General features: G+C 39.8%; 3 protein-coding genes across 4 annotated transcripts; 1 reads left to right on the forward strand and 2 right to left on the reverse strand.

The window, feature by feature from the left end:
• Positions 1-270: 270 nt before the first annotated feature.
• Positions 271-7104, reverse strand: mfsd1l (major facilitator superfamily domain containing 1-like). The gene is made up of 13 exons (XM_034120045.1): positions 6790-7104; positions 5966-6066; positions 5696-5805; positions 3532-3587; positions 2914-3057; positions 2662-2820; positions 2446-2561; positions 2241-2341; positions 1888-1999; positions 1668-1805; positions 1181-1320; positions 981-1092; positions 271-871 (listed from the first exon to the last, which is right to left on the reverse strand). The coding sequence occupies exons 1-13, from the start codon at positions 6809-6811 to the stop codon at positions 725-727; spliced, it is 1458 nt and encodes a 485-aa protein (XP_033975936.1). The 5' UTR covers positions 6812-7104; the 3' UTR covers positions 271-724.
• A 776-nt stretch (positions 7105-7880) lies between these two features.
• Positions 7881-11942, forward strand: LOC117474043 (probable crossover junction endonuclease EME2). Of its 2 annotated transcripts, none has more exons than XM_034120046.1 (8): positions 7881-8416; positions 9054-9175; positions 9255-9344; positions 9431-9555; positions 9710-9782; positions 9928-10043; positions 10124-10313; positions 10922-11942. In XM_034120046.1, exons 1-8 carry the CDS (start codon positions 7975-7977, stop codon positions 11075-11077), a joined length of 1314 nt encoding a protein of 437 aa, XP_033975937.1. In that variant the 5' UTR covers positions 7881-7974; the 3' UTR covers positions 11078-11942. The 2 variants fall into 2 exon arrangements, with proteins under 2 accessions (XP_033975937.1, XP_033975938.1); XM_034120047.1 differs by having other exon boundaries at positions 9258-9344; positions 10922-11268.
• On the reverse strand, positions 11370-17255 carry LOC117474044 (SPRY domain-containing SOCS box protein 3-like). The gene is made up of 7 exons (XM_034120048.1): positions 16963-17255; positions 14482-14619; positions 13821-14001; positions 13249-13436; positions 13012-13114; positions 12608-12733; positions 11370-12495 (listed from the first exon to the last, which is right to left on the reverse strand). The coding sequence occupies exons 2-7, from the start codon at positions 14602-14604 to the stop codon at positions 11975-11977; spliced, it is 1242 nt and encodes a 413-aa protein (XP_033975939.1). The 5' UTR covers positions 14605-14619; positions 16963-17255; the 3' UTR covers positions 11370-11974.
• Between the last annotated feature and the right edge of the window lie 71 nt (positions 17256-17326).

Consider the following 17326-nt stretch of genomic DNA (forward strand, 5'->3'; position numbering starts at 1 on the left):
AAGCTCCATGATGTTCTAACTCTATCTGTCTTTTTTCAGTTTAGGCCTAAACAGGTATTACATTTATTTATTTTTTTTAAACGTATAAACTAAAAACAAAGCTATGAAAGTGAACCAAAACACTTAAGTTGTTTCCAGAAAGCAAAACAATTAGCTGGAACTCCTTAAAAAGCCTTAGGGAAGCTGCACATGGTACCAAGCCAATTACACTTTTATTTTATTTTATTAGACATGGAACACAGATTTGGCTTTTAAAAAAATTGAACAGCCCTTTTGCTGCTTTGGCAGTGTAAAATAAATCAAACTCCCTTCTTTTAAGGACAAGGTAAAATCTATAACTGTACAATTACAGAGAGGAGGTACAAATATTTCAATTCTTCATCAGAAAGTCATAAAAAAACTAAAAGTTACATATTGACATGCATGGTAAATTGATATTACAATTATTTAGTGATCTCGGTAACGTTGACATGTTCACTTATGGTTTTACAGTTGATAGCTATTGTTTAACTGTATAACTGAAAAATCAGCAATACCTAGTTAACATTTAATAAAATGTATTGATACTATTTAGTTGTAAATAATACTGTAAAAACAAGGTTTCATTTGTTTGCTATCATTACAATGTCCATCATCCACTGTTACATGGTTTTCAGTGAGTTGTGCAATAAAACCAATTGTGGTACATTTCAAAAACGCATATAAAAAAGAGAAATGTTCAAATTTAGGAGTTGATAGAAGGAGATCTAACCGCCTCGCCTCCCTCTTCCTCCTCCTCTCCTTGCTCCTCCTCTCCCTGGGTGAGGGGCTCTCTGTCCGACTCCCCCTCCGCATGCTGCGACTTCTTGGTTGTCTTGTTCAGGGTCCCGCCCTGCAGGTAAACAAATATTTACTGAGCACATTGTATCCTGTGGTGAAGATGGCTGACAATATACACACACAGTACAAATAGAGATCGATGAACAGGCTGTGTGTCTGACCTGTCTGCGGTCGACAACGTTGAGCACCACTGAGGTGACGATGCAGCCGATGGTGTTGGCCAACATGAAGATCATCATCCTCTGCCAGCGCCACAGAGGTATTTTAGTTTCACTGGAAAGGAAAAGAGCAGCTAAGTTCAAATGCAGAAAGGACAATGAAGTGGTCTACCAATATGTTCCTGGTCTCAAGTAATTCCTACCTCGACTTGGAGCCCAAAATCTGCCCAACGACCAGATTGGATACACCGATCCCGACCATCTGTACGGAGGTGGCCAGACCCATGGCTGTTCCCAGAGTCGCCTGAGGCACCACGAGGGGGATCGACGGCCACATGCTGGCCTGGAAAACAGCACAGATTGTCATTTAATTTTTGTTGGATTTATTTCTAGGTTTTGTTGTTAGCTTAGTCCTTTCTTATTACTGTTTTGTTCTTTTCTGTTTTCTCCTTAAGTTGAGGAAAGTCCATTGTTTAAACCAGTGGCTCCCGATACATTTCCTTTTTTTTTTCCTTTAGATCTTATATGGTCATGTGTGCTCAAAAAATAAACAAATACTGAGAAACAACAAATGTTTTTCACAAGAAAAATCTCTGCTTTGAGAAGATTAAGCTTTGAGAAGACAATCAATTACTAACATAAACTGGCCGCCACTATCATTTTCAATAATTTCTTTTGAGGTAAACTCACAGCAGCGAATGAGTAGGTGACTCCGAGCCATATGGTGGAGACCAGAGGAGGGACAAAGGTGAAGGCCAGCAGTCCGAACACAGGCAGCGTGAAGATGGCACAGGCCAGAGCAAAAATGCCCCGCAGACCCACAAAATCCTGCAAGAAAAACACAAGAGCCTCTTGTTTTATGTTGCTTTTTATGACAGACTTGTACCAGGCTAAGGTTACAGATACTTACTATGAGGATGCCCACGCTGGCTGAGAGGACCAGTGAGCTGTCATAAACAGCGCCAGCGATATAAGCCGCCTCCTTCTGACTGTAGCCATCGTACTTATCCTGAATGAATTTACTGGACAGGTAGAAAAACAGCCTTATGTTAAATTACTTGACAGCATACTGGCATTCAAAACCCATTTTAAATCTGAGAAACATATATGTGTGTGTGTGTGTGTGTGTGTGTGTGTGTGTGTGTGTGTGTGTGTGTGTGTGTGTGTGTGTGTGTGTGTGTGTGTGTGTGTGTGTGTGTGTGTGTGTGTGTGTGTGTGTGTGTGTGTGTGTGTGTGTGTGTGTGTGTGTGTGGACATCACTACCTGGCATCTGCAATGAACGGGAAGATGCCGTTATAGAAGAACATGATGGTGAGAACCAGCAGCCAATATCTTAGAGACAGGAGCTTCACATCCTGAATCCTCTACACATACACAGAAACACACATTACTTAGGAGTTAATGAACATTCAAAATGTGTACTTGGTGTGGAAAGCACGTTTTTTTCGTTAAAATATATTTTTGGTACCACTTTGCGGGACTCCTCTTGGATGGCGCCATCAAGTCCCAGCTGCTTCATTCCTATCTTATCCAGGGCGCTGACAAGGATGGCGGAAACAAAGCCCAGCACACACAGGAGTGTACCTAGAAAGCATGAGAAAAATACTCTTACTTAAGCACTGTGTTATTATCCACTCGGGTCATAAACGTGGTGTTTCTATCCACTTGTTTTATTAGTACCTACCACCCCAGAGTGTCCACTGCATGCCATATTGTTCCTCAAACTTCTGTGTGAGGAAGAAGTTCAGGACTGAGCCGAGGCGAGAGAAAGCCAGCGTCAGACCGAACGCCAGGGCCAGCTCCTTCCCTCTGAACCAGAACGCTGTGATGCGGTTCTGAACAACTGATGAAGACAACAAGAGCAGTTTAATAGGAACAGTCCTCTGAGTTGAAATCCAGAAAGAGTATGATTGTGACTTTAGGAAATTGGCCTTACTGGTCAGAGATCCATTTCCTGATCCAAACAGCAGTCGGCCTGTGAGCATCAGTGGCAGCAGATAGGGGGTTCCCTTGAAGTGGGAACCCAATGCAAACAGTGAAGAGCCCAAAACACACAGGAAGGAGAACAGAAATACTCCAACTGCAGAGAGGACGAAAAGGGAATGAATTCACCATGAGTTACCATAAAGTGATATCATTATCAGTTATAGATTTAGCAGATATTTGTTGATGTAATGGCAATTTTAATGTTCCAATGTCCTATATCCTTTTGCCATTACTTCACAGGAGGGCTGGAGAGTGATCCAGACGCAGACACAAAAGGATTTCCGGTCCTTTGGTGCAGTTTATAATTATGTTTATTTAGCGTTTTACATACAAAGGTTTAATTATACAGTTTAATGGTTGTGGTGAGCATCTGCCGGGCTGGTGGAATTGGTATGCTCTTTCCTCCTGTGTCCTCGTCCTTTCCTGTCACCTATGACCCTTTTTATACACCCAGTGCAGCTAACCCCCCGCCACCAAGTGTCCACAATAATATTGCAGTATAAATATAAATAGTAAGTAAACTGACACACCAACAACACCCATACAATGGCTCCTACAGTTGACTTACAGCGGTTTCCTAGTTTGTCAATCATGAAGCCGGCCATGATCACAACGACTGCATTCCTGTTGATAGGAGAGAAAATAATCCATTGTAGTTTTCTGATAAGCCACTCAGCAGTGTAATACAGTAGGGTCAATGTGCGTGTTGTTAGGGAAATATAATAATTGAATTCCCTACCCTCTCTGAAACCTCTTAATTCGGACTAAATTGAGCTGGATGAGCTTTGCTGGCACACTGGCGTTTATTACGAGTTCATGTTTGTTTGTCTGATTGTTTGTATCGGGGGTCTATATTTGTTTGTCTAACCGCCGTCTGGTGTATGTTTTGTAACAACTAATAATGAATCAGTCCATAGCCAGGGTTAAATAAACTAAACTTTAGTTAACTCACCAAAAGTAAATGACTTGAGAAAAATAAATAATATAAAGATGTAAAGAAAAATTCTGGTAGTAAAAATGTGCTGCAAAATGAAAATAAATAGCAAAAGAGTATTTTTATGTCCTGCATCTGAGTGTGCAGAGGAAAATGTAAACAAGAAGCACACTGTTCAGGGTGTGCGCTGTAGGTGTAAGAAGAAAAGAAGATTATGTTGTTTTAAGAATACATTCTTAAATTGTATTGCTGGTATGTTTGTGACCTTTTATAAACCCTATGCCCCGTCCTGCACCCTGAGACCCTCAGAGGCATCACTGCTGGTCATAAGACCTACCTGAGGAGGTCAGGGTTCCAAAATCTGTCTGCTCTTTTAGGTCAATGTTGTATTATTTGTTTAATTTATTCTTAAATCTATGTATTGTATGGTAATAATAAAAAAACGTAATGTATTGAACACATTCCGAGACAAAGCTGATAAGAGAGAACTAGACTCAGACATAATACGAATTATTGTAGAAACCTTTTGCCCTGTTGCTGCAAAATGGAAACTTTGTTGATTATCTATTCCAACTGGCCACTGGATTCAGATAATTAATATAAGTTGAAGTTCAATTACAGTTTTAAATATAGTTTAACATTCTTTATTAAACTGCTTCAAATTATTTCTCTTATCAACCAAATTGGTCTACATAGACATTACACAAATTCTAATAGTTGTTAAACTACTGACAAGTTTTCTGAAACTAAGCTTATGAACAAAATAGTTTGGATCCCTTGTTAAGCCAGGATCGATATATTTGTTGAAGTTTTTATTGTGTGCATAATAAAAGTGTTAAATGAATTGAGCAATTCTTTAAAAAGTATAATGTTGCAATCTCTTTAAAATAAGTAATTACAGTTAAAAAAAATAGAGGTTGTTTTCCAAGGGCCTCTCCTTCACAGGCCTACACTTTAAATCATGAGACTTTCAAATCATAACAGACAGAGATCGGTATCACTTTGTGTTGCAAGCCACATCCATGTAGGGGTTCTACTTGAGCCCAATTTAAATACCATAAAGAAAGTATTGAACCCAGCTCAAGCTAAATGTCAAATGTATTTAATTAATGTACAGTTGTCTTGATTTATTTTTTAATTCTCCAGTCGAGCTTCCTTCGAGGTCAGTCTAAGCAACAAATTGTTTCTCATAACATTCTCACTGCTGTCCCAAATGTTTTAACCTTGGGCCACACACACACACACACACACACACACACACACACACACACACACACACACACACACACACACACACACACACACACACACACACACACACACACACACACACACACACACACACACACACACACACACACACACACACACACACACACACACACACACACACACACACACACACACACACACACACACACACACACACACACACACACACACACACACACACACACACACACACACACACACACACACACACACACACACACACACACACACACAACACACACACTTTGGATAAGTATTCACCTTATCCACATTGTAAATTGTTGCCATCTTTAAAGTTATTAGTAATTTAAGATTAATTATTAAATTAAATGGGGTACATAAGATAAAATAAATAAAATAACTTGGAAAATGGTGTATTGATTAGATTCTGATCCGTGCACGTCCAATTTTGACTGACTTTAGTTCTAATGTGACTTCAACCCATAAGTAATTATTTAAATTAACTCTAAATTTCACATGATGATGGATTAGTGTTCCACATTTTTTTCCACACGTGTGAACTTACGTCCAAGCGTAGATGGCGTAAAGAAGATTGTACTGCTGAGGGTTCATCCCCAGTCCCTCCACACAGTCCACTGTGCCGTTGATCACCGTCACATTGGAACATGTCAGGTTCTGTCAGATGAGTGGAAGCCAGTGATTTAGTTATAATCATACTAGCCACAAACAAAGGACAGACTTCGTCATTACTCATTAGCACTACAATGATCCTGTTGAGTTAATTTGGGGAACTCATCCTTCAATACTGATTATATATTTTAGACCTATTGCTTACCCCCTGGAACTGATCCTGCAAAACACTGGGGATGTCGAAGCAGAAGTAGGAGCCAAATGTCAGCAGACAGTTGAAGAACAGCACCAAAAAGCGGAAATACGCTGTAAAGAAATAACAAGAATAATGTATTATTTATTATTTTAACTTAAGAGTCAAACTTCACTTGCAATGAACGCAAATGCAACATCCTAGTTTACTTCTTCTTTTTTTAATCTCACCTGAAATTAATATACAAAATATATATTCCAACCAAGCTTCAATACATCTCTTATTAATTATGTTTTTTGAAAACAGTGCTTTTGAAAATTATTAAAGCTACCCTCCAGACATATTTAAAAAGTATTCTGCTTCGAATAATAACTAGTTCAAGGATTTCCCACAAAAAAAGGGGAATCCCCCAGGTAGCTTAAGAATCTATTAATTATGTATAGTGAAGGACACACATTCAAGTGAAGCAACAATAAGAAGTGCATTTAGTGGAAGGGGGCTTTAGGAAAAATCTGGTATTGTACATTTCCTTTAACTCAGCCCAATGGGGATTTTGTGTTTACTTCACTGAGAAAACCAACTGTGTAAAACAACTTCAGCATTAGCTTGAATTAGCTTCAAATTGTCTGTAGTATGCCCATGAGGAAGCAAAACGTTTTTGCTGACCTCACGGTTTTGGCAACTTCCAGTTTAATCACATGAGTTTTAGCAGAAAGTGCTGAGTTGTTGTTCCAGTGGCCCAGATTTTCTTTAGGGAGGGTTACGACAGAAGTCTGGTCACTGGGTTATGCTGAATGTGGCTATTTTTTGCAAAGTAAAACTATAGACAGACGTACCTTTCTCCGCCAGCTGCGCCATGGTGAGCAAAAAGGGAAATGGTTATAAAATAAAACTTCCAAATCACATTCTTCAGTGTTGTTTACATGAGCAGCTGGTTAGCAAGCTTTAAAACTCTTCTTCGTTGAATTCAGCAGACTAGACGCTGTAATGGCGCCCTCTAACGTTACTGTTAGTTATCCTAAAGTCCAAAATATAGTCCACAACTCTGCAGATATTAGGTCAGTTTTCTTATTTGTAGTCCAGTTTTCCAGGTTTTGTAATGTTCAAAGAGTAAAAACAATTTCTCCAGTTACTTCCAGGTCTCTGCTCAACCTCCTCTGAAGGGAATATGTCATTCTTGCACAGGATGAGATAAGTCTCCACATGTCATCAGGGTGTTTCCCAATCAGAGCCAGCCCCCTCTTAACATACAATGCCCCCTCCTAAAGTACTGTGAACCTTTGCATATCCCTTTGTAAATGGTGCACGTTTTTGCCCACCAACATTACTTATTGTCAGACTGCACAGCTCTCCCACTTTTAATTCGATATTGAGTGAATTGTCCAAAACCTTTTTTTCCTGATTGTAATGTTTCACTTTCTTGAACACAATTTCTGATTTCTATGTACTTTATCAAATTATTTTGGATGCACAAATAACATCAATTCAGTATTTTTCTTTGTAAAACAAAATCCCTCTTTCGACCTCCCTAATTAAAATGTCCAATTGTTCAAATCATAAACCTTAATGGAATACAAATGATAAACCTCAAGCATCAAATGAACTACTATTGGCTACTACTGTAGTCTGAATTTGCTTGTGATATATGTATATATATATATATTATAAAACAACAACTGCATCCATTATATATTCAGGTTATATATATTACATAAATATTTTAGCCAAATAATAGCCAACTGTGCTACAACACATGTACTTTAATGATACTGTCATCCCGATCATTCACTCAGTGTTTTATCTTTGGGTCCTGAATATTTAATCCAATCAAACAAAAATACTTTCCCCTAGAATTTATTCATAACAACTCGAATATAGGAAGCGCGTTTTCTCTCTTTTGTCCCTCAGCGCATACCGTCGGAGTTGATACTCGCTGAAAGGGGTTAAATAATGCGTTCAAGGCATAGACTGTATATATAAAGGGTTCAAGGAGATTTTTGATTATGTTTTAAACATGCGAAATGTCTGTGTTGCGCAGAGCTAAAACATGGGAAGTATCTGACTCCGAGGACAGCGACGCTGAGAAAAAACCTGATTCAAACCTCGATGAGAGAAGTCAAACAATAACAGTGAGCGAAGAAGATAAGGCTCCGGACAACAAGTGCAACACCCTCCAATCGTCACCCATAACAACTGAGTCCCGTCAGACTTCAGCTTTGTCTCCTCCACGACAACATGCAACCCCGAGTCCTGCAAGAAAACGCCGCAACAAAGAGGAGGTGGAGGCGGACAGAGAGGCAGCCAGGGAGAGGAGGGAGGAGAGGGAGAGGGTGAGGACAGCCAAGACTCGGGTGAAGGAGGAGAGGAAGCAGGAGCAGCAGAGGAGGAGAGAGGCGGCCGAGAACCTGAAGAGTCTCCGGCCCGAAAACTGCCTCAAGAGTCTGACTGTCCGCATAGATCCAGGTACACCGTGCTGCCTTCAGGTGCTGTGGGAATTAATTTTTTCGTCGATTATATTGGGACTGCTGATCAACAGTGAAGACAGTTTGATAACTTTTTTACAATTGATGCTTCAAAATACATATAGGCCTATAGCAATACTTATATATAAACAAATAATTATATTATGATTAAAATAATTACTAAACTTTTTTGCTAAAAGTCAGTCCAAATACCACATACATATTGCAATATAAAGGTATTTTATTATGATGAAATGTTTGTTTGTTTCAATAAATATATACTAATAATAATACTAATAATAACTAATAACTAATAATATACTTTAATAAAAAATAAATGTATTAAGGAAAAATGTGCTTTATTTAGGCTTCATTTAGTGTTATTTCTTTATTTGTTTTCTTTTAATCAGTTCCATTATCAAATAATGTGCATTTTGTTGTTGTCAGTTTAGCTCTTTATCATCTACTTTAAGATGATCTGTGGGTACTCTTAGTAATCTAGTACTGGCTAATTAATATAATAATAATAATATGTATTTACAACCTACAAGCATTAAATTGGACCATGTTGTTATTTTCACAAAGAGAACAGGCTAAAATGCTGATATACCTATAACCTTGTGTGTGCTGTATTCCAGCTCTTCTGCAAGACGGTGGCTCAGACATCTTGCTGGACACCCTGGCTACCTTTGATTGGAGGTTCAGCATTGAGAGCCAGCAGCTCCCACACAGCATCACCTGGACCAGAGATTTACCTCAGGTTACCCCTCTCTCTCTGTACTTAAATATTCTTACAATCTCTGCTTTCTGCAGTGTGATCATTACTGCTCTGTCTATAGCAGGGAGAAGACAGCTTACTGGAGGAGGAGCAAGTGGTTCTGGTGCTGGGTCTGACGGACTTCATGGACACGGTGGTCTCTGTGAAGAAAGTGAGCAACCTTTGAAGTTGAAATATTTAACTTTGATGGCAACATCCATGCTGACCCTCCTCTATATTATTTTGTTGTCACTGCAGATGCTTGACAGTAACGAGGAGCAGACAGGGGCGGGGTCTTTCCTCTCTCCAATTTTGGAGTGTCTCAACAGGGACGCCAAAAAGGTGGTCACCCTCTTAGTGACAGACCCTCAGCAGGATTACAGGTAAGTGTACGTCAATATGACCTCTTATAGACAGACACAATCATTGACTTTCTTATATGCTAATTGCATTACTCTCTGCTGAGATAACACACATATTCTGTGTTGGCTTTCATGCCCACATTGTGACTTTAATTGTTGGTTTGCTTACCAATAGGGCTGATGCTGTCCCTTTACTGGATGAGACTCTACAATCCAAACTGGGGATGGAGAACGTGGACGTGGAGGAGGTCAATTTACTTTAAATCTGATAAGTCAATCTTGCATGTTGTTTTTGCAACCTAGTTGTATATTTTAAAAGGTAAAAATCAGCGAAAATGTACATATAACTGATTTGCACACTGCACACTTAATACTGCAGTTATTTTTCTCCAGGTTCTCGTGTACCTGCAACTCTGCAAGAATATCTCTCTGGTCATCCTTGATGGCTGGCAGGAAGTCACCAACCATGTGTGTGCCGTCACTAAGGCCTTATCAAAACGCCCTTTCAAGTAGGCAGCCACTCGAGTCATTTCCATAATAAAAGAGAAGGAACATTCCCCTGTTAAGATGTCTTTCCATGTCTTTCCAGACTGCTGACAGAGCGAGCGGAGCTGCCCTTCTGTGTGGACGGTTCCTGGGCCAGCGGGGTCCGGGTGGAGAGGGACGGCTCGGGGCTGATCCAGGTGTGGAGCAGGCAGGTCCAGCAGCTGAACAGAGTCAGCCCCACCGTGGCCTCCACTGTGATCGCTGCCTACCCGTCTCCACAGCTGCTGCTGCAGGTACAGCTGCCTCAGGGTGGTGCTGTAGAGCTCAGTGCATAGAGGACACTGCCAGCACGTTCTATTGCTTTGACAATATACTTTTAGCATTCAGTGGTAGGTTTTGAACAGATTTAAGTTAAAGAATGCAATAAGATCATAGACTTTAAACCAATTCTTCATCCACAAAACCATTATTCGTAATTGTAATTATCACCTTGTGTTACTTAGAATTGTTGAAGATGCTGTTTCTTGCATGGTGAACAACGAATTCAAAAACTGAGAAAAATCTTGATGATTTGAAGTAAATACGGTCTGCTGTTAACGACAGCAAAACTATATCAAAACCTCCGTTTGCAAACTCTCACAAAACTTGTACAGCCTAATCCAAGACTCAGTTGTTTGCACACTTTGTTCCAAACACATAGCATTTAAAACGTACAGTCTTACGCTGTGTGACCCAAGTGTTTTAAATAGCAAGGATTTTAGCAAAATGTGTTTGGAAAGCTGAGAGGATGACTGGATAAATGAGACTTAGATTATACTCCACAAATTGCGTATATATTTTATACTAAAAATGAGTTCAGGAAATTACAAATAACATGTACATTCTCTATGTTGTTTTTTAGGCGTACCAGAGCTTGGATTCAGAGGAGGACAGAAAGAGTCTGCTGGCTGGTCTCTTGGTGAAGAGCGGAGGTAAAGAGAGACGTATCGGCCCAGAGATATCGGCCAGAGTTTACCGCTGCCTCACAGCCCAGAACCCCCAGCTGGTCCTGGACTGATCTACTTGAAAACGTCAGCGAGGATTAAATCCGGCTCTGATTTCGTGTTGTCACCACTTGGCTGCTAATGTGTTCATGTTGATGTTTACAAGCTAAAAATATGCCTTAGATATCATGTGCACCTTATTATTTATACTTCAACAGATTTAAGCAGTATTATGTTTCGTAAAATATGGAAGAAAATCATGTGTAAACATTATTCTTTTTACATGCAAGATGTAATGTCAAAGGGACATTATACTACATGATATGTTTTGTTTGTGTGAAATGGCTTATAAAAAATTGTGGCAACCAAACTTCATTTGTTTTAATTTCTTGAGTAAGAAAGTTAATAAACAAACAGTAAATAGAAAAGCAAATTCTCTTGTAAAGCAAAAACACATCCACTTGATATTCAATCAAAATGCTGATACAAAACACATTTACAAAAAGTCATTTCCACAGTATCAAAAAGCCGTTTCCCCGGAGTATTCCCCAGAGAATAACAAGTGTACACTTTCACATTATTCCTAGTCAGATGGTAAAACATTGGGCCTTCCATAAAGTAATTTAAGATTATTATTATTATAAATGTGTATTATTATTATTAGTCAAGTTTAATACTTATTATTAATCCAGGTATTATTATTAAAACATTGGCTAAAATGCAATTGAATGACCCATATGTCACTATCAAATCTCCACTTCTCACATTCACATTGACAAAGTTGTTGATTCAGTAGCTGAATTGGTGTTGAATGTCACATACTCTTAATAAAGAGAAGTAAAAATCCCCTCAAAAAGTAGAAATATTGGCTCAAAGATGAGGTTGCACTTATAATTTCCAACAGGAGATGTCGATGGCAATCGTAGAATAGCTGTTCGCCAAACACTTACAAACACGTTTTGGCTAACGGGTCATGTCCAGCGGCATCTTTTGCTTTGGTAATCCTCAGGTTCAGAGCAGCAGCTGTCGTATTCGCTGCTGGGAGGAGTGGGAGGGCAGTGGCAAGTGCACGGGTGAGTTTGAGGTGGACAGGAGCACTGGTAGGTGTCGAGGAAGGGGCTGGTGCAGGGGCTGGGGGAGGGGCAGGCACTCAGGGTGGAGACTGGGCTCGGGATGGGGCTGGAAGGCAGACTCATTTCTTCTTGGAAATCATCAAACAAGTCCTCGGTCTGCTCCGAGGCTTCGGGGCTGCTGCTGAGCGTGAAGACCCAGCCGAGCTGCAGGTGGAGCTGGGAGCGGAGGCCGGGGGGCAGATCCACGGCACCGAGGACGTCCGGGCAGCCGGGCAATATTTGGCGGAGCCGGGTGCAGCAAAGGTACTGCAGGGAGGTGGGGGTGTAGCAGGCACGGATCACCTTCATACTGCTTTTAGCTGCCGTGGAGCAAACCATGGGGTAGAACTTCTTGTTCTGCAGCCTTGTGGAAGCAACACCTGTAAAAGAGAAGAAGAACATTTCAGGGTGAAAAACAAGGCAGTCATAGCTACATTGAAATGTTCCTGGGTATTATGGCGCTCACTGCTTGAATTAGAGAGAAACTCTCACCTATGCAGTGCCGGTTCTTGTAGAAAGTCAGGGTGCCATGCCAGGTGTCGAGGTGCACTCCTATGATGGAGCCCTGGCCAAACCGAGAGGAAAACCTCACTTTGTCCCCTTTGTGCTGGAGGAAACCTTCAAACAATTGTGACAATAAATAGTATTTAATTTGTATTCTCTGTGGTGTAACAAGTTCTCAGAATTGCTTATAATACAATTATTTTAAAAGCATTGACTTAAATCCTAGGGGAAGTTCAAAGAGGGAATGTCTCTTTGGTGGAAATGCTCACTACTCAAATTTCACAACTCGTATGTAACAACAAGGGTCCAATCTGGAACACTTGGAAATACTGAAGTAAAAGCACCTCAACATTGTATTTAAGCACAGAGCTTTCCTGTATTAACCCTCTCACCTGTGTAGGAGAGCCCCCAGCTATCTTCATCATTTCCCAGGAGGCTGCCAAAGCTGAATTTGAACTTCTCCAGGTTCACCTCTGAAGTCCCAATGCCCACCATCTACACAGACAAAATGATCAAAACAGAATCAAACAGGTTGACTAGTTCTATCTCTTCACTAGAAGATCTGAAGAGAGCATCTCCAGGCCACTTATCATATGACTTCCAGTATTAGTCAAATGTTTGCTACCCACCATATCAGTTCCATAGACGGGAGAGGTCATCTTCACTTCCCAGAAGTGTTGTCCCTCTGCGAGTTCCTTGGTGCCACGGATAGCCGCTGTGCCGCAGCTGTAGTCTGTGTGAAAGCTCACCTTCCTGCTGTCACAGCTGAGGAAGGCTCCGGATGATTTGAAGCGCTCGTCCCACTCCCAGTCAAAACCTGGGAACAAAAACGTATATATATATATATATATTAGCTGGATGATTAAGATTTGAACTTTTTACTTGAAAACTTAAAATCTAACTATTGTATTCAGCCAAGCCTTTAATACAAATTATTTGTAGACATTTCTTACATAATGTATTCACTTATTTCATTTAAGTTGTAAAATTGTATTCTATTTCATTGTTGTTTTATTCAATACTTTTTAAAAGTTTAAAAAATGTTTTCTATTTCATTGTGCTTTTATTTAATACCTATTTTGTTTTAAAATTGTATTCTATTTTATAGTCAATTTTTCTATTTATTTAGTAGTTTATTCCACTACTCTAATAAACAGTATACTCTGCTTTGTTCATTAGTTTAGCACTGTGATTTGCTCACCCTGATCCTCCTCCCCACAGAGGCAGTCACCACTGACGCTGAGGCCCAGGCTGAGCTCTTCCTGTCGGTCACACTGGCAGAAAGACTCCCCGATCACCGGTTCTGTACCAGGCAAGGCCACCACCTCAGACATGGCCTGAGAACTCTCCAGGTAATCCACTTCAGGCTCCATGTTGCTGATCTGATTGAGACAAACAGCATCTTGTAAGTCTGAACACATGGCCATGGTCCAGGGCTTGGTAGCGGGAGAAGGAATTAGATCTCTATGAAGAGCGAAATGAGAAGCATGTTTGAAAGACTGAAAAGTATTTTCCCTAAAAGCTGTTCCTATTGGTTACACAAGTCATGTGTGCCTGTAAGTAAAATGAGACCCCCTTCCAAAAATACTAAACCTGCTTTCCTTGCCTTTGAAGACCTGACTTACACACAGCCCTTTCAGAGAGGGGACAGTCCCCAGTGGAAAACTACTAGCCCTCAGGCTGAAATAGTATCTGTCATAAAGTTACACCAAGCTATACATTTAATATCCCCTGGAAAGTGTCTCTCTCTATTCAGTAATATACATAGATTTGATCTCCAACACCTTTAAAAATGCAATCTTTTCAGCCCACACTTTGATCCAATTTCTTTTTGTTACACTCTATATTCCCTAATGTCTCACCTGTGTCGTCACCTCCAACCCCCCTCTGTCTGACGTCTGGATCACTGCCATGGCATCTGTTTCTTTCCGTGTTTCACTCCAGGCTGAATGGCGAGCCCGTCCGCTCCTGCCTCTTCTCAGCATGGCAGCTCTGTGGATCTAACAACTCCTCAATCAGCTGCCATGTGTACAGTATGCTATGGACCGTGCTGAACTCCTGGTTCCTCGGTTAATTTCCAAATACATTACACTTCTTTTAGCTGACACTTGTATCCAAAGCAACTTACAATAAGTGCATTCAACCATGAATGCAGACTCTCTGATGTCCTGATATCAATTGGGAGCTCGTTCCACCATTTTGGAGCCAGGATAGCAAACAGGGGTGTATTTGTTTTTTGAGTTCAAATATTGTCTTGACACATGTACAGTATGTACAGTATGTTTGAAGAACAAAGACAGACATGACTCCCTATTTCGGACTGAATAGCGCATTCGTGGAATAACAGCTTATTGATGAAATCTACAACCAAGAATAATTGTTGTTGTTGACTAGTGTGTTAATTATTTCCTCTATTAAACACTACGTTTTTTGGTATATAAAAATTCAGAATATGGTAAAGATGTGTTAATCAGTGTTTCTCAAAGCGTAAGACGACATCCTCAGATGTCTTGATTTGTCCACAACTCATACATATTAAGTTGACTGTCTTAAAGAAACCAGAATAAATTCACGTTAAAAAGCAGGAATCAGAACATTTTTGCTTTTCTTTAAAAAAATATCTGTCAAACCCTTTGATCAATTATTCAAATATTTGATGATTCATTTTGATAGTCATCTATTATATTAGATAATTCATCTTTGAATATGAGTTTGACCGCAATATAAGGGACCAAAGAGATGAAAACATTAGTTCAATTATTTTACATTTTTAAGCTGCTGTGGTATTACTCATAAATTGGTGGAATGTGTTTTTCTCTTATAATTCAATAATCTTTCTTTCATTGTTTCATAAACTAGTGGGACACATACATTTGAAAGATCAAACATCCTCTCTCAGCTTCCCTCAGTTCAGCAGTTTGTTAACTAACCTTTACTCTCCTTACAGTCGGTGTAAACCTGCATAATATGTAGAAAAGGAAACAGGTCTGGTCCCCTACTGACTGGTGCGCTACAGCTCACCTATTTCTATCTAGCCCATATGCCGCAGTTGGCCGCAGGAAGTGTTTCCACGCACTTGTTTAACCTTTAAACCCAGCCCTCTGTTTTGCCACTGTGGCAGCACGCAGCTACCTTTCTCTGCAGAAAGGTCACTTGAACCTTGGGACTACAATATGTACCAGTCATAAATCACATATTGTAATATATTTGTGTTTTCACGGATGCTACAGTAGTATTGACTTTTACAAAATGATGCAGCACTTCAATTAACCATATTAGAGAAGTGCAGATGCAAAGCTAATAGCATTACATTTGGAACTGACTTATATTCACGGATAGAAGAAGACAAATTAAATGTAGCATAACCTCCACTTTTGAGGAAACTTTGGGTGAATTTAACCCAAAGTTTGATCCAGCGTGCAACAGAACTAACATCGAAAACTGATTCAATTCCAATGACAAAAACATTATTCTGCCTCTCTCCAGTGTGTATTCATGAAGATAGGAATGGCACATGCATAATTTTTGAGTGATAACGTATAACTTTACCGGTTCATGTTTCCAGATTTATTGAACCCCAAACAACAATGACTGATATGTTTGTTAAAAAAAATATACCCAGTAATCATAAATGTAATTGCCTTAATTGCAGTGCTTTGGTTTTTCTGAGTAGTATCCTTGTTTACATTACCCACATTTTAATGTATCCTCTTTTATAGGTGCTCATTTTTTATTGTATTACAAAGTATTTTTTTCTATATCATGATAACATTTAGTTGAACTTCACCAAGAGTGTTTTTTTTTTAACTAAACGCAGTAACCAAACCTGATAGCATGTTGCGGTTCATGCCACCAATGAACACAGCAGCTGGTGACTGCTTTGGAAGCAGGTGCAGGAGATAACTGCCATTAATTTAGATTAGTTAGTCTGGAGCTAGTCTCACTTTAATTGGGCTTTACCCTACTTATGCACATGCAATGACATTCCAGAGAAGACAACCCACAGTAGCTTTCAGGGCAAGTGTTTGACTGAGGACAGGGACAAGTTTGCATGTTTCAGATATTAAAATGACTGAAAACCACACCACTGTCCATCTCCTGCCAATACTTCCTGTTCAAATACAGCAATCCACTCCAAATCAGTGCACCAAGAGTATCTCAGATTGAGATTCTCACTGCAAGTCAAGATAATAGCATCTGCTGGATGTTTAAATCAAAGCACAAACTGTTGTTGTATTCTGTACCACTACATCTGATGTTTTGCTGTTATGCATATTCATCTGAACTCAGATACTAAACTAAGTAAACCACAATACAGCCTGAATACATTTTAGCATTCTTACCTTACAGTAGTCGTCCTATTCACCGTCTTGCAGTGGCTCATGTGAATGCCAGTGTGTTTCTCAGTATGCTACAGTGTGACAGGTGCAGTTTACACTCTGTCCCACTTCGCAGCAAGCCAGAAGTAAACATTACTTCTCCACGCCCTCATCGTGTACTTATTGGATAAGACTCATAGAGGGAGGAGTTTATTTACATGTTCTTATCTAACAATAAACTGTATATTCGCATCCAGTGCAAATCGTTCTCACTTTATCACGACATCTAAACATTCTGCTGACAGAAACACTAAAACTCATTATTCCATAAATTGAGAGCTCTTGCAGTGTGAGTAAATGCTCCATGCTGCGCACCAACAGCCCATTG

Source organism: Trematomus bernacchii, unplaced genomic scaffold (genome assembly GCF_902827165.1).
Source record: "Trematomus bernacchii unplaced genomic scaffold, fTreBer1.1, whole genome shotgun sequence".
NCBI classification, from domain to species: Eukaryota; Metazoa; Chordata; class Actinopteri; order Perciformes; family Nototheniidae; genus Trematomus; species Trematomus bernacchii.